Source organism: Carica papaya, chromosome 4, assembly GCF_054855325.1.
Source record: "Carica papaya isolate Zhongbai chromosome 4, ASM5485532v1, whole genome shotgun sequence".
In the NCBI taxonomy this organism is placed as follows: domain Eukaryota; kingdom Viridiplantae; phylum Streptophyta; class Magnoliopsida; order Brassicales; family Caricaceae; genus Carica; species Carica papaya.
This window is the reverse complement of record NC_142312.1, coordinates 13,892,344-13,917,932: the sequence shown is the minus strand read 5'-3', so window position 1 is coordinate 13,917,932 and position 25,589 is coordinate 13,892,344. Positions and strand designations below refer to the sequence as shown.

Below are 25,589 nucleotides of genomic sequence, written 5' to 3'. Positions count from 1 at the left end.
AATTTGACACCCACAACCCATATATTTTGTGTACGCATGGATTTGTCCGATTGATGATGATTGGTTGTAGGTGTATTTATTTTGCAAATAATAACGCCACCTGCCCACGTAGAATTTAAAAACTCAAATTAATTTTTGTTTTCCAATATTATTATTATACAAAATCATTTTTCCAAATTAATTATTATATACTTGCTTCAGTAATTTTAGTATCAAAAGCAAACACTCGACTTATATACTTTTTAACTTAACACCACCGTTTATATAACAACTTTTGATTGATTAAAAATAATTTCACTCTGCTCCAACAGGGATGATAAATACTTCAAAAACTTTGTCTTATATTTTTCTATTAGTTTATCCAAAATTAACACCGTTAGTCTCATGCAGACGGTAAAAAAAACCACTATGTGGACAGCAAGTAAACAAAAACAAAAAAAAAAAAAATCAGCGCCCCAAACGTGTCCCTTTTTTGTGCTGGCAAAACCATTTCAAATTTTGTTTTCCAGCGTACCATCTCCCTTGTGTAAGTCGAAGCTGGAATTTTCTTCATAACTTGTGTGTGTCTGTGTCTGTCCTCTCACCGCTGCTGTGGCCCCTGCTGAAAGTCGTCGTACCAACATCAAAGGTCGTCTGTGAAAAAGTCGTAGTTGTTGCGGTCTTGAAAGCTCATCCCTACCTATTCCCACTCGGCTAAGAGGTAAATTTGTTCTTAATATTATTGTTAGAGACTTAATGTAGAAAATTCATTTTCTTTTACATATTTTTCATTGTCAATTAGTTGGTTGTTTAGTGGGTTTATAGTTTCTTATTTTTAGGAGAACAATTAGAGATCGTTGATACATTAGTGGAACATTTTTAGAGATTGCGGATATGTTAGTGGAGTGTTCTTCTCTGGTTGTTGGTCAAAGATTATGTATTTAAGGCTGGTTCATGGTTGAATACGCACATGTTTTTCTGTTTATTTTCTCTGCATACAAAAGTGTTTGACAAAAGTCCTCATAAAATTTATTTTCCAGCAGTCCTATTCTTTGTTCTCTATTATTTTATTCTAACAACCCTTGTTCTTAATATTTGTTATCAGCGTCAGGTTGACACTTCCAGATGGCCCACTATCATGCTGGAGGAAACCTCACACAACCATTAATTTCGATTTTTCAATGCAGCAAATGTGGTGTATGGAGGACCAAAATGAAAACTCTGTTTATTTCTCAACATTTATGAGATTTAGTGGAGAATGGTTGTAACAAAGATGGAGAGACAGCTGATAATGTTAGAGATCTTCGAAAGAAAGATGTCAATGCCTTGCTTTTCATCCAACAAGTTGTGGATGATGCAATTTTTCCTTATATAGCTGTTGCAAAAAAGGCAAAAGAAGATTGAGATACTTCATACAAAGTCCATCAAAGCACAAAAAAAGTGGTAACTATCAAACTGCAAACTCTTTGTAAAAAATTTGAAAGCTCACTAATGAAAGATGTTTGTTTGGAATATATTTCCTAATTACTTGATGTTGTTAATCAAGTTAAGAAATATGGCGAAACCTTGAGTCAGCAAAAGATTGTTGAAAAAAGTATTAGGAGTTCACCTAAGAAATATGATTATGTTGTAGCTGCAATTGAAGAGTCAAGGGTCTTGAGGGTACTAACCATTGATGAGCTGCAGGATTCTCTTTATTATCACGAAGTTAAGATGAAGAGATATGATAATATTTCTATTGAGAATGCTTTTTACAGCAAGATGCAGTTGTCAGAAGGTGGAAAAGGTGCTAATGAATCAAGTAACAAAAACATCCCTAACAACTGGCGTCGACATAACTTGCGTGGGAAAAAAGGAGAAAGTGGCAGTCGATCAAATGGGTATAACCAGCAGCCAAGAAACAATGATGGTGGTGAAAATAGGAACTGAAAATAATGTTATTACTGCAAGAAGTATGGACACATTGAGAGATTTTGCAGGTTTGAGGATAAACAAGCCAACTTAGCTCAAGAGAAAGAGGAGGATGAGACTGAAAATCTTTTCCTTGCATGCTTTCCAACCACAAAAACATTCTCCAGATGTTCAGTACATTGATAGTGGTTGTAGTCATCGTGACAAGTGATTTGAAACTTTTTACCACGCTCGATAAGCCAGTTACTAGCCAGATTACTATGGTTGATGAAATGTTAAACATAACACAAAGAAAAATACAATTATGATGAACTCTCTTGGCTTGAATTGTATTCAAAATGTGTTGTATATTCATAATTTGGACTTAAGTTTGCTAAGTGTGGGACAACTTTTGTTGAATGGCTACTTATTTTTTAGGATTGTATTAGAATTAATTATTTGTTTTTTCTGTTATCAATTTTGTTATCATTTTTCTATTATAACTAACAACATGTAAATTCTCTAGTTTAGCCCTTTACTTGTATATAAATAGCATACATTCAAATATTAATACGCAGAAAAATTAAGAGAATTTTTTCTTCTCTAAATCTATTGTTTGTTTCCTTTTCTAATATGGTATCAGAGCTGTAAGCTCTTACCATTTCCGCTGCACCTCATTAAGCTACTATGGCCAGAGGTGGTGGTGGCTCCTCATCACAGAATTGATTTCAGCCGTTGGTGGCACCTTCAATCCAAAATTCACAGACTATCCAAATCTCACAAAACACCCATTCAGATGAAATCCATAACCCATTTTTTCTTCATAGCTCAGATCATCCTGGGCTTATGTTGGTCTCTCACACATTGAATGAGAACAACTACAATACTTAGTCGCCCACGATGCGCGTCGCTTTGAACGCCAAAAACAAATTTGGCTTCGTGGATGGATTTATTGCTCAACCGACTGAGACAGATCCTATGGCAGGGGCGTGGTTCCGCTGCAACAACATGGTTCTCTCCCGACTTCTCAACGTCATGGCAAAACATATAGTAGACAGTCTCCTCTACCTTGATAGCATGCGGGCAGTGTGGGTCAACCCCCATGACCGGTTCTAACAAAGCAACGCCTTTCGCATTTTTCAGCTGAAACAAATGATAAACAACTCGGTGCAAGGGGCCCTCAATGTTAATGGCTACTATACGAGAATAAAAACGTTATGGGACGAACTTAAAACTTACCAGTGCAAGGGGCCCTCAATGTTAATGGCTACTATATGAGAATAAAAACGTTATGGGACGAACTTAAAACTTACCAGCCTGCTCTGGTATGCCGTTATGGAGGAATGAAAGCCTGGAATGATTATATGGAGCAGGAATTCGTCATGCTCTTCTTAATGGGACTCAAAGATTTCTACACGTCCATACGAAGCCAAATCCTCATGATGGAAACACCTCCTTCCATCTCGAAAGTCTTCAGTCTCGTGATTCAGGAGGAGAGACATCAGGTTGTCGGAAAGGCCGTTGGAACAGAGGCATTCAGCGGCGCGATGGAATCTGCCAATGTTTCCCTAGCACAGGGAGGAAGAAGAAGGCCCACGTGTACCCATTGTGGGCTTCTAAGCTATGTAGTGGATCGATGTTATAAACTACATGGGTACTCACCTGGCTATTGGTCCAAATCCAAAGGCACATTCGGCCCATCTGCTACCACTAAAGCCCAACAGCGTGGATTTTTACAAACTAGGTCTTCACAAACTAGGCCTTCACAAACCGGGTCTTCATAAACCGGGTCTTCACTAAAACCCATTGAGTTACAATCTTCTTCTTCTCCGCGTGTCTCCTCCACTGTTGCTCCCACTGGTTTCATCGGCATGCCGTCTGCCACCTCCAGCTCCGCCGTTTCTGTTATGTCTCTCACCATAGATCAAATTCAGGATATTATTGCCCATTTAAGCACGTGTCTCCATGTTACGCCTTCTGCCTCCATGCCTCTGGATTTTGTCTCCGGCTCTGACTCAACTGCACCGTCTGTTTCCCCCATCTCAGGTATACTTACCTCTTCCTTCTGTTTATCTCTATTTACACACTTACCCAACACCCACATATGGATTCTTGACACTGGAGCCACCCACCACACTTGCTGCCACCACCATTTATTCACAAAACTTAAGTATGTTGAACCTTTCCCTGTTAATTTGCCAAACAGTAGCTCAGTGATAGTCAATCAAGTAGGAAATATTATTTTGACAACTTCTCTTATATTGGTTGATGTGCTATTTATTCCCACATTTACTTTTAATCTCATAAGCGTTAGCAAGCTCACTTCCACTCACAATTGCACAGTTAATTTCTCACTTGATTCATGTGTGACGTTCAAGACCTTACTCAGGGCTTGTTGATTGGGAGGGGTAAACGAGTTGGGAACCTTTATCATTTCCTTACAAATAAATTTGTTTGTAATTCCGTTGTTTCCGAGTCTGTTGATTCTAAATGTAGCCTATGGCACTTTAGATTGGGTCATCCGTCTTTTATAAAACTTCAACATTTAAATAAAGATTTATATATTCTAGTTGTTCAGATGAATGCTCCTTTTCACTGCCCTATTTATCCTATTGCTGAACAAAGAAAATTATCTTTCATATCACATAATAATTTGTCTCCAAAACTCTTTGATTTAATTCACATTGACATATGGGGCCCTTTTGCCGACAACACTATTGAAAGATACAAATATTTTCTTACTATTGTTGATGATTGCACTATAGCCACCTGGGTTTACCTCCTTCGTCAAAAATATGATGTTACCACTATTTTTCCTGATTTTTATAGATTTATCTTAACTCAATACAAAAAACCTATAAAGTCAGTGAAGTCCGACAATGCACACAAGTTAAGTTTTCACTCGTTTTTTAAGTCTAAAGGCATTCTTCCCTATCATTCTTGTGTTGAAACTCCACAACAAAATTCTGTTATGGAATGTAAACACCAACACATTTTGAATGTTGCATGTGCTCTTCTTTTTCAATCCAATATTCCACTTGTTTATTGGGGTGATTGTATCTTAACTGTCGTTTATATCATTAATCGCCTCCCTTCTCCTTTACTTTCTAATAAAACTCATTTCGAACTTTTAAATAAGTGGAAGCCCTCTTATAATCATTTGTGCTCTTTTAGATATTTATGCTATAGTTCCGCACTTATACACCAGCGACATAAATTTTCACCTCGAGCACGTGCTTGTGTCTTCCTTGGATACCCATTTGGATACAAAGGCTATAAACTTCTTAATCTCGAAAGTAATTAGATCCACATTTCTCGTCATGTAGTTTTCCATGAGACAATTTTTCCTTTTTTCCATCATCGGCCAGATAATATTTCGTCTGATTTTTTTCATGATCGTGTCATACCTCTTCCACAAGATACTGATCACTCTCCTCATATTTCTTCTCCAGCCATCTCATCTCATTCCTCCACCACTTCTTGTCCTCAGCACCAGAGTAAACCTCTTTCCTACATGTCTGACTATCACAGCTACCACACCTCTTGCACACACCATCATATTTCCACTTTTCTTACATATGATAAGCTTACACCACAATATCACTCTTATATATGCTCTATTTCTTCACACACTAAACCCCAGAGTTTTTTTGAGGCAATCCGGATGCCAATTTGGCAAGATGTCATGCACACAGAGTTGCGTGCTTTTGACAATAATCATACCTGGACAGTTGTATTTTTACCACCTGAAAAGAAACCTGTTGATTGTAAGTGAGTTTATAAAATCAAGCATCAAGCTTATGGACAGATTGAAAGACATAAGACACGACTGGTTGCAAAAGGGTATATTTAACAGTTTGGAATTGATTTCCTTGACACTTTCTCATCGGTTGCAAAACCGGTCACTGTCAGGACCTTATTATCTCTGGCTACTATCTTCCACTGGAGTCTCACACAGTTAGATGTCACTAATGCTTTCCTTCATGGGGATCTGCATGAAGAAGTATACATGACTCTTCCTCTAGGCTATTCTCCTCGAGAGGGGGAGACGTTCCACCGAATGCTGTATGTCGATTACACAAGTCTATTTGTGGATTGAAACAAGCTTCGCGACAATGGTTCCATAAATTTTCCACAGCCCTGACTCAAAAAGGTTTTTCTCAGTCACAATGTGACCATTCACTACTTGTAAAAAATTATGGAGATATTTTCATTGCCCTCTTAATTTATGTCGATGATATTGTAATTGCAAGTAATAATGATAATGCTGTCAAAGATCTCATATACAGCTTAAATTAGAAATTCAAAATGAAAGAGTTGGGACCACTCAGATATTTCCTTGGGCTTGAAGTTGCTAGAAACAATGAAGGAATAACTCTATGTCAAAGAAAATATGCTCTTGATCTGCTTTCTGAGGCTGGGTACTTAGGTTGCAAGTCGTCATTTATCCCTATGGAACCCAATCTCAAGATTTTCAAGGAAGATGGAGAACTACTTGGTGATGTCACCAGTTATAGACGGTTAATTGAGAAGTTATTATATTTGACTATCACTCGGTCGGACATTTGTTACTCTGTTAATCGTCTGAGTCAATTCTTAGCTGCTCTCCGGACAAGTCACCTTCAAGCTGCTCTAAGGAATCTACAATATATTAAAGGAACACCAGGACAAAGAATTCACTTCCCTGCAAATTCTCATATTCAAGTAAAAGCCTTCTCTGATGTCGACTGGGGCACCTGTCTTGACACCCTGAGATCTCTGACATGATATTGTATTTTTGTTGGATCATCACTCATATCATGGAAATTTAAGAAGTAACAAACTGTGTCTCAATCTTCTGCAAAAGCTGAATATCGCTCTATGGCAAATACAACATGTGAAATAACATGGATTTTGAATTTAATGAAAGATTTGAATGTCAAGCACATAAGGCTAACATTATTATATTGTGACAATTAAGCTGCTCTTCACATAGCTGCCAATCCGGTTTATCATGAAAGAACAAAACACGTCGAATTGGATTGTTATTTTGTTCGAGAAAAAATCCAAGCTGGAAAACTCAAAACCATGCATGTCTCTTCCAACAACCAACTCGCGGATTTGATTACTAAAGCTCTTCATTCTACACAGTTCCATACACTTTTAAGCAAGATGGGTATAATCCATATGTACTCTCCATCCTTAGGAGGAGTATTAGAATTAATTATTTGTTTTTTTTGTTATCAATTTTGTTACCATTTTTCTGTTATAATCAACTATATGTAAATTCTCTAGTTTAGCCATTTACTTATATATAAATAGCATACATTCAAATATCAATACACAGAAAAATTAAGAGAATTTTTTCTTCTCTAAACCTATTGTTTGTTTCTTTTTTCTAATAGATTGTACTTGCTATATGTTTAAAAATAAGTCAAAATAAATTCTCCTTGCTAGTGTACCCATGGCAAAAAATAAGACTTTTCATATGTTACCACCTCTAATGAAAAGCATGCTATGAAGGTAACACTGACTGATGATAACTAGCTTTGGCATCATAAATATGGTCATTTGAGTTTTAAAAAGCTGAATTTAATGTTAGAACAAAATTATGTTGATGGGTTCTCCGTGATTCAAGATGTAAATAAAATATGTGAGAATTGTGTAGTTGAAAAACAATACCGCGACTCTTTTTCTAAAGGTCTAGCAAGAAGAGCTTCAAAACTTGCATAATTAATTCATGCAGATATTTGTAGACCCATGAAGACATATTCTCTTAACAACAATAGGTACTTCCTAGTATTTGTTGATGATTATAATCGAATCACATTGATTTATTTTCTTTAAGAAAAAATTAGAATCTTTTGTTGTTTTCAAGAAATTCAAAATGTTTATTGAAAAACAAGGTGAGTAGCCAATAAAAATTTTGGGAATTGATCGTGATGGAGAGTTTTTCCTAAAAGGAATTAATTAATTTTATGAAAAAAGTGACATTTAAAGACAGCTAACAGCCAACTACACTCCACAACAAAATGAAGTTGTTAAACGAAAGAATCACAGCCTTGTAGAGATGGGAGAAAGCATGTTGAGAGCTAAAAGTCTTCCAAACAGCTTTTAGGCAGAAGCATTCCATACAACTGCTTATTTTTTCAATTGATCTCCTATATTAGCTTTGACTCAGCAAACACCATTTAGAGCTTGGAACAGATGGAAACCCAAGGTATTTCAATTTAAAGTTTTGGGCCAAATTGGATTTGTTCATGTTCCATCACAAAAAAAGCTAGATGATAACAACATCAAATGCATTTTTGTGGGATATAAAAATGAAACCAAGGGATATTGTTTTTACAATCCTTTTATCAAGAAGTTATTAGTTGTGATGGTGTTTTTGATGAAAAAATTTATTGTTAGAAGAATATTGAATCAATTTTAGGTACGTTATTAGAAGATGGTGAATTAAGACCCTCAGAGAAATCCAAGAGATCAAAATGAAAGGAGTCCTCATTCATCTCTTTCATCATATTTGTCTACACCAAGCTCTTCTTCATCATAAACACCATCGAAAAATGGAGATCCTTGAAAGAAATTTGTGCAAGCACACAATGCCATTTTGCTCAAATTGAAAAACTAACCTATTTTAAAGATCCAAGCAAGTTCAAAGAATGGTGTACAACAATAAATAACGAAAGGACAACCTTAGAAATAAACAAGACATATGAGCTAATCGATTTACCAAAAGGTAAAGAAGCTGTTGGGTTGAAGTAGATTTACAAAGTCAAGTTCCATGCTGATGGAACTATCCTGAAATACAAGCAAGGCTGGTTGCACATGGCTACATACAGGGGGAGGGGATAGACTTTGAAGAGACCTTATCCCCGATAGCAAAGTTTGACAAAATACACATTATTTTTTCTCTTGTTACTAATTTTGAATTGGAAAGTCGATCAATTTGATGTAAAATCAGCATTCTTAAATAGAACTTTAGAAAAAAAGTTTATGTAGAACAACCAAAAGGGTACGAGATTACAAGTCAAGAAAAGAAGGTATATCACTTGAAAAAGGCTCTCTATGGTCTCGAACAATTGCAACATGTCTGGTATAGAAAAATAGATGGGCATTTCAACAACAATGGTTTTCAAAGGAATCCAAATGAGCTGAATTTGCATGTGAAAACTAGAGGTACAACTAACATTCTCATTATTTGCCTCTATCTTGATGACCTTATTTATACTAGCAATAACAGTGTCTTATTAAATGAGTTCAAAAAGTTTATGTCTACCGAATTTAAGATGATTGATTTGGGAAGGATGAATTATTTTTTGGGGCTAGAAATGCAATGAAGTTTCCTTTGTTTCTCAAGAAAAATATGTTAATGATATTCTTAAGAAGTTTTATTTGAAAGATTGCAATCTAAAGAGTACTCTCACGTGCACCATAAAAGTTTTATTTGAATGATAGAAACGAAAAGATTGAAACTCAAACTCATCGAAGTTTGATAGAGAGTCTATTGTATCTCACAAATAGTAGATCGAATATCTTGCAAGTAACATGCTTCCTATCTATATTCATGTAAAGTTCAAGCGAACAATATTTTGGAACTGCCAAATGAATTTTAAGATATTTGAATGGTATAAACTCATTTGAAATATGGTATATACAGTCTAACAATTTTAAATTACATGGTCTTTTTAATAGAGATTTAGGAAGTTGTATTAAGAATATGAAGAGCATAACGAGCTATGTTTTCACAATGGGTGCTAAAGCTATTTCATGAAGTTCAAAGAAGTAACCATCTATAACATTGTCATCTTCGGATGCTGAATATATGATTGTTATAGCAGCATGTCAAAGCAGTTTGGTTGTGAAGAATCTTGGCTGATATGAAGTAAGTTCAAGAAGAGACGACTATCATCTATTGTGATAACCAATCAACTATTACAATGACAAAAAAAAAAAAAAATCCTTTCTTTCATACCAAAACAAGGCAAATGACACACCTCATCACTTCAATAGGTAGCTAATTGCAAAAGGAGACATCAAAATGGAGTGTTGCAATACCAATGATCAAGTTGCTGATGTATTTACCAAGCCATTTCCAATGAAGAAATTCCTATATTTAAGGGAGTTGTCAGGCATTAAAGATTTCTACATGAAGGGGGGTGTTAGAGAATTAATGTAGAAATTTTATTTTCTTTTAGATATTTTTCATTATCTTTGAACTACTAATCATTTAGTTGGTGGTTAGTGGGTTTATGGTTTCATATTTTTAGGAGAACAATTAGAGATTGTGGGTATATTAGCGGAGTGTTTTTAGAGATTGTGGATATGTCAATGGAGTATTTTTCTCTGGTTCTTGGTTACAGATTGCGTATTTAAGGCTGATTTATGGTTGAATATAAGCAAGTTTTGCAATTCATTTTTCCTGCATACAAAGTTTTTGACAAAATTCCTCATAAACTTTATTTTCTAGCGGTCCCATTTTTTGTTCTATATTGTTTTGTTTTTAACAGCCCTTGTTCTTAACAAATATATATACATATATATGTATAGGCAAAGAATAGGAAGGAGATATATCTTTATCCCTCTCGCTATATGTATGCATATATAAGCGTTGAGATTAGGTTACGTGGTTGGTTTCGACCAATGAGCCAAAAATAGTGTTTTTTTTTTTTTTCCTTTTTCACAGACATGGCGAATTAAGATGAAGAAAAAGTAATCAAAGTGATGCAATAATCTAATATTTCCATAGCAGATAATATTATATAGATATATATTGTACAAGGGACGTGCAGAAATTAATAAATTCCTACTGCTGCTTTGTCAAATTCTCTCGAATTAGATGTTTCCCCCTTCACTTAAAATGTTTTCTCTTCATGTTATTCAACTGATTTGTTTAATGTTGCCTCTTTGGCTTGTAAAGAACCCATCAATTCATTAAATAAAAAGTTAGACAAGTCTCTGGACTCCTTAATTACAGTTACAAACTTTGGAGTTAAAACTCTTTAAAACTTTTGCAAAAATAGTTTGATCAATTATTTGATCTCCCTATGATCTTCCTAGACTAACTATTGTCATTGCTTTAGATAAGAAGTCTTGCACTGATTCTTTGTTTTTCATGATTAAAGTTTCAAACAAATGGCGAAGAATTTGGAGTTCCACGACTATTATCTTTGATGAGCCTTGAAACTCTGTTCGTAAAATTGTCTGTGTTTGTTTCGAGGTTATAGTTGTGGCAATTCGCGAAAAAAGCATCTCATAAACTGCTTATTGGATGAAGAATAATACTTTTGAGTCCTTCTTCTTATTCTCCTTCAATCGGTTCTCCTCATTTGGATAAGCAAATCCATTCTTTACTAGGTCCTAGAGGTCTTGAGAGTTTTCATTTGGATGCTCCAAAACTCTCAACTTTTGAAGCCATGGTGATTCCCTTTTTGTCACAAAGCCTGTTGACTCTCGACGTGCGCCGATGCCACTGTCCGTAGATCAAGGATACTCAAACACTGGAAAAGAGAGAATGTAACAGCCAATTAAGTACGAGAATTTTAGAAGAGGAATTTTGTCAAACACATAGTGGGCAGAAAATGAACTAAAAATTGTTTACTGCATAACCAAGGATGCCTTTACATAGGCATTACGTGTCAATAAAATAGCAGAAAGATGTAGCAGTAATGCAAACGTGCTTCAGCTGAAAGTAGAAAATAATGGACCAAATAATAACAAACTCAGACCAAGTCCAAACAAAGTAAAAATAAAAATAATAATAATAATAATAATAATAATAATAAAAAAGAATTGTTTGTCAATTTTGAAGAGGCTTCGTTCTCTCTCTTTCTCTTCCCGCATAGTTACAAACAAAAAACAAAAAAAAAAACAGAAAAGGTTCTATTTTTTCTTGTTTTTAATTTTATTTTTGGTGAATTACGTGGTAGTTAGTTGGTTCCAAATATAATAGATTACTTTCAAAGTTTGATTCTAAGTTTTTTCCTTTACACTTCGACATAAAATTATGTCTCCATTTTATTTTCGTAAGTAAAATTATTAAATTGACGACTTCAAATCATTCAATTTAGAAGTTAAAAATAGAAGATTTTATTTACTGTAAAAATTTGTATGATCCTATTAAAGGAGCTATCAAACCATCTAAGAGATCAAATAATGATTTGAAGAAAATGCACATGAAAATTATTAGAACTATCTAGTAGTGGACATATATCAGTGTCTACCACCACATAAGCAAAAAAGTTAATATACATGTCTTGTGGAAGAAATTGGAGACTATGTACGAGAAAAAAAAATTGCTCAAAATAAGCTTTCGTTATTAGAAAGCTAGTGAACCTGAAGTTGTAAGATGGGGCAATCAATAGCGGAACACTTGAGTAAGTTTCAAGATCTGGTAAATCAATTAAGCACCGTGAAAATAACTCTAGATGATGAAATACAGATATTATCGCTCTTGAGTTCGTTGTCAAACAGCTGGAAGACCTCGGTAGTGTCTCTTATTAACTCTACTCTAAACGGTATTTTGTCCCTATCTTTACTAAATGATAGTCTCTAAAATGAGGAGAAGGATATGAGCGTTGATACTTCACAAGCCCTTGTCATAAAGAGTAGGGGTAGAAGTAATAGTAGAGATCCTAAATGATGCAATAAAAAAAAATTAGTTGTTGTTATTGCAATAAGGAATGGTATATGAAAAAAAACTACCCGATGTTGGAAAAAGGAGCATAATAAGGAGAAAAATCAGAGAAATACAGTTGATCATAATACTACAACAACTGTAGCAGATGATTAGAAAGTTGATTGTACTTTCTTTTGTTGAGGATCATTGTCATGTTATTGATCTTGATACTGAGTTGGTTATTAGTTCAGCAGTATTCTACGATGCTACACCCAGGAGGGATGTCTTTCTTGTGTATAAAGTATGAGATTTTGACAGAATGAAGATTAGTAACACTAGCTATGCAGATATAGTGAGCATTAGTGATGTCTATGTACAAATAAATGTTGGTTGCACATTAACATTGAAATATGCATGACATGTACCCGATTTATGCATGAATCTAATTGTTACTCATTCTATTGATCTAGATGGATATTACAAATCATTTGATGATAAAAAATGAAAACTCACCAAACGTTCAATTCTTATTACTAAAGGTAGATTGTGTCACAAACTCTACAATACATAAGTTAAGGCAATTAAAGGTGATATAAATGCAGTAGAAAGTAATGTTTTATCAAATTTATTGTATAAGATACTAACTCATATAAGTGAAAAATGGTTACAAATCCTGGTAAAAAAGTCTCACATTCTTTTTGCTAAAGGTATGAGTTTAAATTATTGGTAATGATTGTTTATATGATAAACAATACAAAAATTTTTTTAGTAATTTTTCTGAAAGAAAAAGATATAATTGAATTAATCTATTATGATGTGTATGATCTAATTGATGTAGAAACATTTAGTATTAGTAGATATTTTATCGCTTTTATTGATTATCACAAAAGGTTTAAGTATTTGTTTTGAAAAAAAAATACTAAGTTTTACAATACTTCAAGCAATTTCATGTTATGATGTAAAGAGAAAAAATGAACATTTTTAAAGTATTTTTACAATGAGAATGGCGGCAAATACACTTAAAAAAAATTGAGAATTATGTTTACAATTTGAAATTAGAAATGAGAAGATTGTTTTTGGTACTGCTTAGGATAATGGTGTTATTAAAAGAACAAACATGATCATCTTAGATAAGGTTATATTCTTATTGAAAATGGCTAATCTATCAAAGTCATTTTAAGGCGAAATATTTTACACCACTTATTATCTAATGGCTAATCTATCAAAGTCATTTTAAGGCAAAATATTTTACACCACTTATTATCTAATGAATTGCTCTTCATAAGCTGTTTTGGATCTTGATATTCCTAAGAGATTATGTTCTAGAAAAGATGTTATATACTCTCACTTGAAGGTATTCAGATGCAAAGCATTTTTTCATGTGCCTAACGAGTAGAGACATAAACTAGATGACATGATTATTTCATGTGCTTTTTGGGCTATGGAGATACAAAATTTGGATACAAATTATGGGATCGAGTGAAGAAAGTCACCAGATCCAAAGATGTGATCTTTGATTAATATAAAACCTTATTAAACTTTAAGACATAGAAAACTATAAGAAATGAAGATATTCCTCTTCATGCTTTGATTTCTGTTTTAACTAAAAATGAAACTGATGAAGGAGTTGTGATTGATGATGTGCCAATACCAGTAGATGTCAACGATGGTGTTGAATAGGGGGAACAGCAGTCTCTACCTCAGATTATATGAGAACCTCATGTTAGAATGTCAACCAAAACACATCATTCATATACCATATATTCTAGTTCTAAAAATGTCATGATTATTGAAGAATGAGGGTTAGAGAGTTAGAGAAATTCCAAGAAGTTTATAATCGCAAAAAAAAAAAAGCTAAATGGACAAAAGCAACGTACAAGGAGATGAGTTCTTTGAATAAGATTCCTATTTATGAAAATCTAGTTTACATGTTAATTAAGATGATGATTTGTAACAAGAATCAGTCCTGCACTAAAGTGAGATTGAATGACAATTAAAAATATAAGTGAGTACATCTCCCCAAGTACAAGAGAGAAAAATTGTTAATTCCAGTCCATTAAAGGATAAAGATAAAAGATAAAAAAATATACAAGAAGATAAGCTTCGAAATTTTGGAAGATTTTCAGTGCGAGAATTTCAATGCGAATATAAGATAAGATCATATAATTTTTGAAAGATTTTCTAAACAGAAAAGCTTATCCAAATTGTTATTCTCGCCTATACAGGAAAATAGGTAGCATTAGAAGAGAACCAAGTCAAGAGAAGAAAGCAACAGAAGAAAAAAGGTTGTGTTGTGTGGGAGGTCGAGAAAGAGGGAGAGAGAAGAAAGAGGAGAAAGAGGGAGAGAGGAGAATGAGGAGAGAAAGAAGAAGAAAAAAAACGAAAATGCTTGGCCATTGATTTATACACATATATATATATATAGACACAATTGTGTGGTTGATGGCCCTTTTTTGTGTTTCTCTCTCATCACCATTACTCACACATTTTTGTTGTCTTTTTCTCTCTCTTCACGCGCATATAATAAGGAGAATTTATTCTCTAGGGATCATCTTTTACTTGTTTTCAAATATAATGGATTGTAGTTTTTTTTTTTCTATACTGAAATTTTTTTTCATTTATGTCTATTTTATTTTGAACTTATTTATCTACTTATGATTTTGATTGGTTATGCATTAATTGACTTTGATATTATTATTATTAGTTATTATGAATTAATATAATGATTACTTTAATTTACACAATTAATTATATTTATGTTCGATTTTCAACATAAATAACACATACAATGAGAGGCCTAATAGCACGCTAATTTTGGTTTTGTGACTCGTGGAGCCTCGGTTTACATTAGAGACAAAAAATTTCTTGTGTATAAATGTATGTATTTAAATTTTAAAGATTTCATAATAAAATTATGAATTAAGAGTCAGAAAACAATTATTTTAGGTATTTGTATTCATAAAAATATGTATGTCAACAACTAATTATGAAGTATTTATAACTTACAAACTACATAACTCATAATTTTATTTTATATATATATTTTTTTTTCAGATTGGGAAGAGGAGACTCATGCACAGAAAAATTAAAGGGGTGTAAATAAAAATATCATAACAGAATTGTAACATAAACCATAATTCCTTGACTAAATTAATAATTCTGTGTTTTTTTAGGGTTTATGAACGCAAGAATGGTGTAATAAGGGGGGCGAAGTGATGGAAAAATGAAATCACACCAAAAAAATTGTCCTTCAAGTACGGAACATGAAAATTATATGAATAGATTAGATATCACAACTATAAATACCGATGATCTTTTCCTGACTCGAGCAAGTAGCAGATCAAATTTGCAGAGAATCAATATGAGAGGGTTAACTGAGTGTTTAGCGATTCTGACACTGTTGGTTTCTTCCTGTGTGATTAGTAATGGAGCTGATACGGATTCACAGCTCTGCTCTACCATATTCCGCCAACTCAGTCCTTGTATTCCTTACCTGACGAAATCTGTCGTCTCCCCATCCAAAAACTGTTGCGATGGTGCAAAATCTCTGGAGAAGTACGGCCGAACCAAGAAAGATCGACAAGATTTCTGCATGTGTGTTAAGGCCCGCGCACAGTCGCTCAACGGCCTTGATTTTTCTCGCGCTAATCAGCTTCCAGACTTGTGTAATTTGTCTGTGGAGCTCCCACAAATGTCTCTTTCATTCGATTGTTCCAAGTAATATTTACAACTCATCTCTTTATATATTATATATATATATATATCACCAGATTTATACAGGAATAAGTTTCTATTTTCTCTTTTGTGAATCTCGCAGGGCTTAACGGAAGATCTGAGAGGATCGGAATAAAAGATGGTGAATCGTGTCTGTTGAGAGTTTAAACTAGAAGATCTGAGAAGGTTGTTTGTGCTTCATGTATATTAATAAACGTTTTGGAAGGAATAATAAACTTGCAATCCATTTTCGGTTTCTCCATTTTCAATTCAAAACATTACTCATAAGTTACACATTTACATACCCATTCATTTCCCACCTTCAATTTTTATTATCCCAAAAACCATTTAATTTCAAGTAAAGATATATCATTTATGTTCGCATTCCTTAAAATTAAAATTCTAACCCTACTCTACCTAATGCCACGAACATGTCTGCCAAATTTTCCTAAATGTTACATGCGGTTCTGTTTTCATTTCCCCCAAAACAAATGCAGTAATCAGCTTAAATATTTAATGAACACCGAAAATCTCCAACGACCAAAAGCACAAATCTATTTACAACAATAGACACAGGCTTCCTCCAATCCCATACATCAATATTCACATTTTCTACTCCTATGCTTCCTCTAACTTCCGCTAATGCATTCAGATCTCTCGGTCCAAGTCAATTTCTTTTGACTATCCATTTGTGGTTAGCTCCAAAAACCGAGCTATAATCAATTAGCAATTTGTCTCCTTCCCACTGCTCTACAGCCCGAAAAAGAAACACCAAGGAAAAGCAGAACCTACTCTCCCCTAAAACAAACAAACAACCAAGAATGGGGAAAAAGAAAACATTAATCTCAAAGAGAAAGATCAAGGGTTATATTTCAGTTTTCCACTGAATCTGAACTTATCACCGTCGCTTCACCCTCCATGGAGGACTTTGGCAATTTGCTTCCTGTACTCATCTTCTTCACATCCTCCCTTGAACATATAAATATTCTCTTCACCATGTTGCAGAATTCACTGCATGACAATAAGAACAAAGAACACATAATTAACTAAAGATAAAATAAATCAAAACCCATGGTTGCAAGTGTGTCCCCCCTTTCTTATATGAAGTACAATACTTACGACCAGGGGTCATCTCCCACAAGCATCACATCCCCTTCGTCATCAGTGTAGACAATTTCCCACTTATTCCTTGGATGAAGCTGCCCTTTGATGTCAAACATTTTCTCAAGCTCATCTATGAGACGATCATATCCTTTCAAAATGGTTAGGTCCACAGCCCGACCAACAGCTACACCCTGCATCTGGACCTGCTCGTGCATTCAGACAACAGAACCAGAAAGTTTTGTGAAACTAGATGAAAACTGAATATCTTAGAAAATTATATGTTCCTGCGAGTACCTTGGTACGACTTCGGGTAGAAGTGGAACAACTTTGCCTGCTATAGATCTCTTTTGCCGATACCTGTGCTTGCTCCTGTTTCTTCTCTTTAGAGGCCTTAGAAAGCTCAGATTTTTGGTCTGAATCAGCTGCTGACAAGCCACTAATAAGAAGCCCCTCAGTGGTTCCACTGTCAACACTGATGTGTTGCACAGGTGATGCCTTCTCCACTGGAACATTGCTAGTGCAGTGATTTTTAAGCTCAAAGCCAAACAATCTACAGCTAGCCAATGTGTCAGACTTCTTCCCCTTTTCCCCTGGGTCAAGAATTGGATTGTTGTTCAGCTTTGATGAATGTATGATAGAATAACCTGTTAGAACAGGCCATGTGGAGATACTTTTGCTATCCTCTGTGACATCCTGATACAAATGTGGATGAATACCCAAATGGGCAGATGGTAACCAGCCTGCTTCATTCTGTGTCCTTGAAATGGAGTTCCTGTTGCTGCTAAGATCTGTCTGCTTGTGATGCCGAATAACATGATCTTCATTTCTTTTGCCTTCAGCACTAACACTCAATTGCGTAAAATCATGGGACTGTTGCAATCCAGAATTCCAAGGACCAGATGCACTTGAACACAGATCTATAATCCAAACAACTTGAAAAAGTTAGGTATAACCACTTAGTGCCAATAGAGAATGTATACTATGAATTATTATGGACCTGGAACTTCAATAGGTGTTCGGGGCCTTTTGTTCTTTGGCACAATTGTTTGAGGCACATTTGTCGACGCAGAAGCCACAAAGGGTTCTATCTCCCATGGTGAAACCCTGTCAGGTCTTGGAATAGATGCAGGTTCATCCCATTGAACCTGGAAAAAAGACACAAATACATTGATAAATTACAACAATAGAAATTACAAAGGAAGGAGGCGTAAGCATCTAGATAAAAATTACTTTCAGTGATCGCCATTTTGAATCTTTCCAATGTGAAGAAAAGTTTTCAAGACCAATAATTGTGCCCGAAAACCTGATCATGCCAAAAAAAGAAAATTGTAGAGGCATTTATAAAGTAGCTCAAACAGCAAAATTCATGACATAACCATGTATCAAAAAGAACTTCACTACCTTCTCTCAGGAGAATCCTCTCCTTCAAATCTCATCTTGAACCTCATGCCAACAGCAAAATTATTGTTAACAGCCTCCAAATATGTGTTCAAGCTGATAATGAACTGACTTGTCCTGATTAATTGAATCAAGGAAAACGTAAGTTAAGATAAATATAAAATGCAACTCCATTGTATTTTGCACCTTTAATTACTTGCTAATAAATTATCATACCTCGGCTTATAATAAACTACAAAGAGAGTTTGGGTCGAAACAGCATGAGATGCAGTTGCAAGCACTCCCAGATGCATGCTTTGACTTGAAATCACTGATGATGGCATGCTGCTCTGCTGACGAGCAACACGCCTCACCCCAACTCGCAACTCTCCATTCTCTCCCCTAGATAACCATTTATTCAGATAGATTAAAGCCTGAACGGAAGCTATATTTGCCTCATACATGACAAATGAATCAGGAAACAGAAAAGAGTAAGTGGGAACAAGGTTGAAGATGAAACACATACCTAAGGAATACAAAGGAATCCCCAGCAACTAATCTTTTAGATGTGACAAACGTACTCCATCCTGTTGTCAGCAAGTGCCGCCGTGGTTGACCTAATAAAGAGAAATTGAATAACAGTGAAAATAGTTCAGTTACCAATTTGACTTTTCTATTATATGTTTATCCCATAAGATCTAGTTTGCTCCTACTGATAAAGACTTAATAAATAAGCTAATTCTTCTAAAAGCTGGGAAAAGACAAGCCAGCATCAAAAGATAAAGCTCAACGAAGATAGCTCATTACCTCTGAAGATATGCTTGAATCGCCATTCATATCCATGGAGATCCTTAGCAATTAACTCCTGAGTTGGGGTCAACTGGGTCATGTCCTGACAAAAGTAAAGAGACTAACTTAATTATGACTGGATACCCTCCAATCCCACAAAGAAAATTCAAAAACAAGTCAAGTACCAGTGGAGGAAGGCATTCGGTGGCATGCTTTCGCAGAACAGAGAACCCACCATGGGTGCTTGTGTCTGATGCGGTTAAAACTTTGCAGAAAGAGTGAAGAGTTGGTCTTGGAGGTTCAGGAGGGCACGAATCAGGATTTGTAGGCTCAGTTTGCTAGAGGTTTCAAATTTAGTCAAACCATTAGACATAAACACAGGGGAAGTTGTTCAATTTTTTGTTTCTTCTCAGGACAAGGTTGAAATTAGACAGGGAATCAAATTGTTCTTACATTTGGCTCTGGAAGCAAAGTAATTTGTGCATAAACATCATCTGTTTCTTGCTCCGCCTACAAACAGAATGAACAAATGAAACCTTAAATTAAACACTATTAGTAATGTTTTTAATGGTCTGTTTGGTTGCTGAAAAGTTGCCTGAAATAGAGAGATAAGAGGTTTTTCAAATAGCTGTGCGTCATCGATTGAATCTATGTATGTAAATTCATTAAATAACCCTAACGCAAAAACCACTAAAAGACAAATCTCATTGCAACAAAAACAGCAGCGTAGAATGTGCGATCTTGGTATCCATTTCCAATAACGGAAAAAAATCCTTTTTCTCAGCAACCAAAAAGGGAACGAAAGAGAAAAATGGAAGCAAAAAAATTGTGATCAGACAAAGAAATACCAGCAGCCGAATGTGAACAACACGACACAGAATCTTCGAAGGAAGATTAAATAATGGCGTCCTCTGATTCAGTTCCTGATTTGTCGATGCCTCTAACTACAAACCCCCAAAAATAGAAATTTTCAGTTTCACGCCAAAAATAAAAGAGAATTTTCGAAGAAATTAAGTGACTAACGACATATTCCTATTCATTATTACCAATTAATTTCCCCTGAAAAAAGGAAATATCCAAAAACAAAGGCTTCGCTCTGAAACACAAAGAAGTAAAGAAAAGCAATACAAAAACTCACTTGCTCCATGTGCCCCTGTGGAAAATAGAAGACCTTCTCGCCAGCTCGGGGAACCTCAACAAGCGGACCTGCACACGCCTTCCATAGCTCCGTATATAAATCATCTCCTCCACAACCTATAATCCCAGAGATGAAAGATATGAAAAAAATTTCCCGGAAAATGAAGAAAAGTATGTCAAAAATAAAATCAAACATCAAAATCAGCCATCACTTTTTTCACCTTCAGGCGAAACACCAATTGGCTGCGAAAACGACCCTCCCCGGGTAGCCATCACTTTAACCAACACCTCCGCCACCAGTCCACCAGTACTCCAGAAGTCAACAGCCACCAAAACCAAATCAAGAAAAAACTCAAAAAAGCTCGATTAACAGCCCTTTCTCTTTCTTCTCCCTACTTTAACTCATTATATACAGAGATAATCATTGTCATAAGCACACAATAATGACGATTATTAACAAGCCTTTATTACGATTTTATCCCAAAAGAAAACAGCGACTTTTGGATTCCTCTACCACGCTTTACACACAACTTCTCTCTCTCCTTCTCTGCACGTAACGACTGCGAGATCCAAAACGGTAACGCAAAACCACCAATCTTTCTCTACAAACGTTACAAAACCACCTTCCTTAGCTTCCAAGACCGCTTTCTCCTTGCTGCTTCAGATTTTCTCACAGAGAGAATCACAGTGAATCCCAAAACCGCTTTACGCGCGTCTTATTGTACGCAGCTACTCTTATTGCTTTAACTGTGTCTCTGTCTCTGTCTCTCTCTCTCTCTCTCTCTCTCTCTCTCTCTCTGAAATACCTTGTTTGCTTGCTCTGTATTTGTATATTGCCAGTGTAACGCTAACCTAACTAACCGTAGTTGGGATCTAACCGGAGGAGCTGGTTAGCAAGATGGTTGGACTTTAACGGAAAGGCTCTGCGCTATTATGTTACTGGCTCACCGCTTCATAACGGCCGGGGGAGGGATCTTTAAATAATTTTTTCAGGTGGGAAGCATCGGTATGCGTGTGATACGGGGTAACGGGGGCCGTTAGGTATTTGCCGTTACCGTTAGATGCCGTCTCTTTCGTTGTCTGCTTCGAAGCAGGCAACAGGGTTGGCTCGAGTTAACCCGGCAGAATTTGAGGGTCTTTTTTGCTTGGAATTTTTTATTTTTAATATTCTTGGGTTGGTTTGACCTGGAGAATAATTATTATTACGAGAATGCCATAGTAATGTGGGGTGAGATATGCCACGTGGCAACCACTGTATCCTCATTTTTTGAGCTGCCAGGTTTTGCTCGGGCAATACGTTCACCGGTTGGCTCAACCGGCTTAATCCGGTTCGATCCGGTTTTTTTACTGGATGGTCCCGATTGGCACAACAACATAATTGAATCATAGAGCTGCGCTGGTCTGGTCGTGGTTTGGATTATTTTATTTTTCAGTAAATTTAATTAACAGACTAACAAAGTATAATGATATATTTAATTTACAGATTGGTCAAGATAGTTTTAAACCAATTTCAAATATCGATACTAAATTTATTTTTTATTGCTCGAAAATAAATTATTCCCAATAAGACTTATAGGAGTACTTCCCGCACCCTTAAAAAGCCAAAACAGTAAAATTTTATATTTACTTTTATAAGTTTATAGTTATTTATAATAATAAACTGATTCTTTTCAATTAAATTTCTATAATTTTAACATTTTTTTTATCTGTAATTACTAAAATAAGGAGATGAATTACTCAAACTGATTTTCATATCATTAAATGTATAATATTAATTAAAAAATAAAATTTTATTGTTTATGTGATCAATCAAATAATTTAATTCATACATAGATTATGTGTGAGATCTCTAATCTCATATTTATAAGATGTTTTTTAATATTTCAATTATCATGTTTAGTCAAAAAATTTTATTATATTCTAAAAATTAGTCTTAAAAAGATTAAAAAAATCATTGTTAACTTTTTATATTCTTTATATATATATATATATATATATAACAAGCTTATTTGAATACATTTTTCATGTACATTTAAAATTAACAATATATAATGACATAAATTATGTAATATTTATAATAAATATTAATTTTTTTAGGAAAAATAATTGTTTATTTTTTGCAATCAATACTTACTTTCTAAATAAAAATAACTTCAATCACTCTAATGTTTTACATATATCATGCAGTTTTTTTTAACTTTACAATCAATATTTATTTTTCATAACCTAATTTTAAACCAATTCATTTGTTATCTCTATTTGATATTAACCATGTAACACTTAGGCCCGGGTTAATTTTTTTCAATTAATAATAATATATATATAAATAATTAAATCTTATTTTATTTTAATTTTGTGAAATTTTTTAGAAAAGTACGATTATAGATAAAATTGAAAATAATTCTGAGAAAAAAGAATGAGACTCTGAATAAGGGAGATGTTTTTCAAAGAAATTTTGAAAACAGGGGTAAAATTGCAAAAAACAAATATGGCCATGTGGGACGGCCCTGCCAGCAGCCACGATGAGTCAAAACGCACCGCGTGGCAGAAACGCTGACATCGACTCCACACGGGCAATCCGCGTGTCTAGGTGACCAACAGCCCAGATCACATCCTGTGCGCACGAACAATTCATATGTGTTTTCTCTTCAGACGCGATCAGATGGACGAGATTGATCTCAATGGACGGTCTAGATTCACACACACGATCGACATAAACAAGCAACAATCATACGGCTCTCCTCGCTCCATGTTGACGTGGATGAACAGCTAAGATAAAAGGGAATAGAGGTTTAAATACCTCTCTTCAGTCAGCCCCAAAAATCCTAGCTGACAACCCTGACCGAAGAAGAAGAAGGAGGGCGGCCGAAGGGATGTCATTGTAGCCACACCGGAGCTATCATTGACGCCGAAGGAGGTAAAATTTTATCTTTTCCACTCAAAATTAAAATTTCGAGCTTTCCCACACCCATATCGAAGCAAAAAGGGCAGTGGGTGAGCTGAAAAATACGAGTGGAGCTCAGCCGAGCTGTCGCAGTTACAACCTGAAAACTGCTCCAATAACCCCCTTCCCATTTTTCGTTTCTCTCGATTTTCTAACCATCGGGTTTCTCATCCTTTTCTGGTATAGGTTAGCCGAAGGAGAAACCCAACCGTGAAGGAGGAAAGTAGAGCCGCTGTACCTGGAGACCTTCCGCATTTAAAGTTTCGATTTTTTGCCCTTTCTGGCCAACTGAGGCCTCATAACTTATTTTTTTGTAGGTTTACATGTAAAACTAGCCAAATCGGACTAAACTGGCGAAAAACGGCTAGACCAAGGAGAACCACCACCGTGGGCGACAGAGCTGGCACCGAAGCACGGCGTCATCGCCGTGCTGAAACCCTAAAATTGGCTGAAAAAATTTTAGAACACCTATTTTGGCCTTTTGTGATATTTTTGGATACGTGACGGGTATTTTTAATTTTCGCAGGAAAAATTCAGAAAACTCAGGGACCGCCAAGATAAGCAATAAAAAGTACAGTATTTCGGACACCGATTCGGAATAAGAATCTCTCACCATTTTCTTTGTTTATAGTAAATTATAGTCCAATAATCAATATCGTTGTGTTTTGTGAAAATTAGAAAATCTTTAAATTAATTACAGGTCACTAGTATAGTTGAAACTGGTCAGTGCATATTTATCCTGATTTATTATTTATTTTTTCTTATACTGCATAATATGTTTACTGTTATATTGTGTGCTCTGAAATACTAGTTTTAGATTATTTTCTTGATTATTTAGTTTATCTAACTGTATTGCCCTCATATGTTGATTTGTTCCCAACCAATGTCCTAATCATTGTTTCTTGATTTACGTATCGCTTATTTACATGACTTAATGTTGATTTATGAATATGAGGTGTTGGTATGTAATTGGGATTGGTTGATAACATGTAATATATATATATAAAAGGTTTATCGGATACCCTATAGAATGGTGTACGGACCCGGTACATAGGGAAAGCCTATCATGGGCATTACCTCAGCCGAACGGAGCTGAGATGTAACGGCCCCGGAAATTTAAAATGAAATGTATATTAAAAATATCAAATACGGAAGCGAAGTCAAAAATTCGATTAACATCCCTTACACTAAAACCAAAAACGTGCTCACAATATAAAAGATTAAACTATCTAAAGAAGAAACTTGAAAGTAAAAGCTACGAGTATGACTATGGAGTCTTTAGGCGTCCCCTTCGTCGTCCTCCTGCGGAACCGGCTCGGGAACAATGTCTTCCTGATCTGAAATGATTAAATAAGGAATGAGCTACACTAGCCCAGTAAAGACATCACGATATCTCACCGTCACGGAGGTAAAGGTGGATAGAAAACACAAAAAGACCAATGGAGCATAATTTACAACAAATCCTTTTATCAATAATAAAACCTTTATCATTCACTTACCTCGATGAAATTCATAAAAACAATATACGAAAACAATAACATCATCATCATCATGAAATCATATATAAACTGTATAACATAATACTTATCAAGCCTATCGTAATTCAATCATTACACAACATATTTTTCCTCGTTTACCAGCCCACTAGTATCCATGGGGATCCATAGGGGTCCCGCTACCCGTTAACCCTTAACACTTGAAATCATATTCCAGGGCCGTCCCCATACCCCGTCCGGTATGGGCGCCAAACTATAAACCTCATTACCCCGTCCGGTATGAGGGTGAAACGGGCCGTCCCCATACCCCGTCCGGTATGGGCGTCAAAACACATAAGATCTCCATACCCCGTCTGGTATGGGAGACCACAATCCCGGTATGGTTCCCTACGGACCCGGTCCGTCCACCATCTCCCAGGATATCTAGTCAGGCTGACCACATTATACAATTTTCCATTTACATAATCTTTCATTCTCCTTTTCCCTCAGTCAACAATATCAATCACATACAAACAAACAAAACGATAATTTATGCCAAACAGACAACATACAGCATCAATAT

General features: G+C 35.2%; 1 protein-coding gene, 1 long non-coding RNA gene and 1 pseudogene across 2 annotated transcripts; 2 read left to right on the top strand and 1 right to left on the bottom strand.

Annotated features, from left to right (window-relative positions):
• The first annotated feature begins 122 nt into the window (after positions 1-122).
• On the top strand, positions 123-2,320 carry LOC110820059 (uncharacterized). The gene is made up of 2 exons (XR_002540803.2): positions 123-700; positions 1,085-2,320. It is a non-coding gene; the product is annotated as an uncharacterized LOC110820059 (long non-coding RNA).
• Positions 2,321-15,827: 13,507 nt separating this feature from the next.
• LOC110820071 (non-specific lipid-transfer protein A pseudogene) lies at positions 15,828-16,348 on the top strand (annotated as a pseudogene).
• Positions 16,349-16,710: 362 nt separating this feature from the next.
• Positions 16,711-21,483, bottom strand: LOC110820036 (auxin response factor 9-like). Its single transcript, XM_088217903.1, has 14 exons — positions 20,809-21,483; positions 20,589-20,704; positions 20,299-20,394; positions 19,904-19,960; positions 19,636-19,788; positions 19,469-19,553; positions 19,188-19,278; positions 18,899-19,063; positions 18,686-18,799; positions 18,515-18,587; positions 18,282-18,429; positions 17,579-18,201; positions 17,300-17,487; positions 16,711-17,191 (listed from the first exon to the last, which is right to left on the bottom strand). Exons 1-14 carry the CDS (start codon positions 20,858-20,860, stop codon positions 17,053-17,055), a joined length of 2,100 nt encoding a protein of 699 aa, XP_088074029.1. The 5' UTR covers positions 20,861-21,483; the 3' UTR covers positions 16,711-17,052.
• Between the last annotated feature and the right edge of the window lie 4,106 nt (positions 21,484-25,589).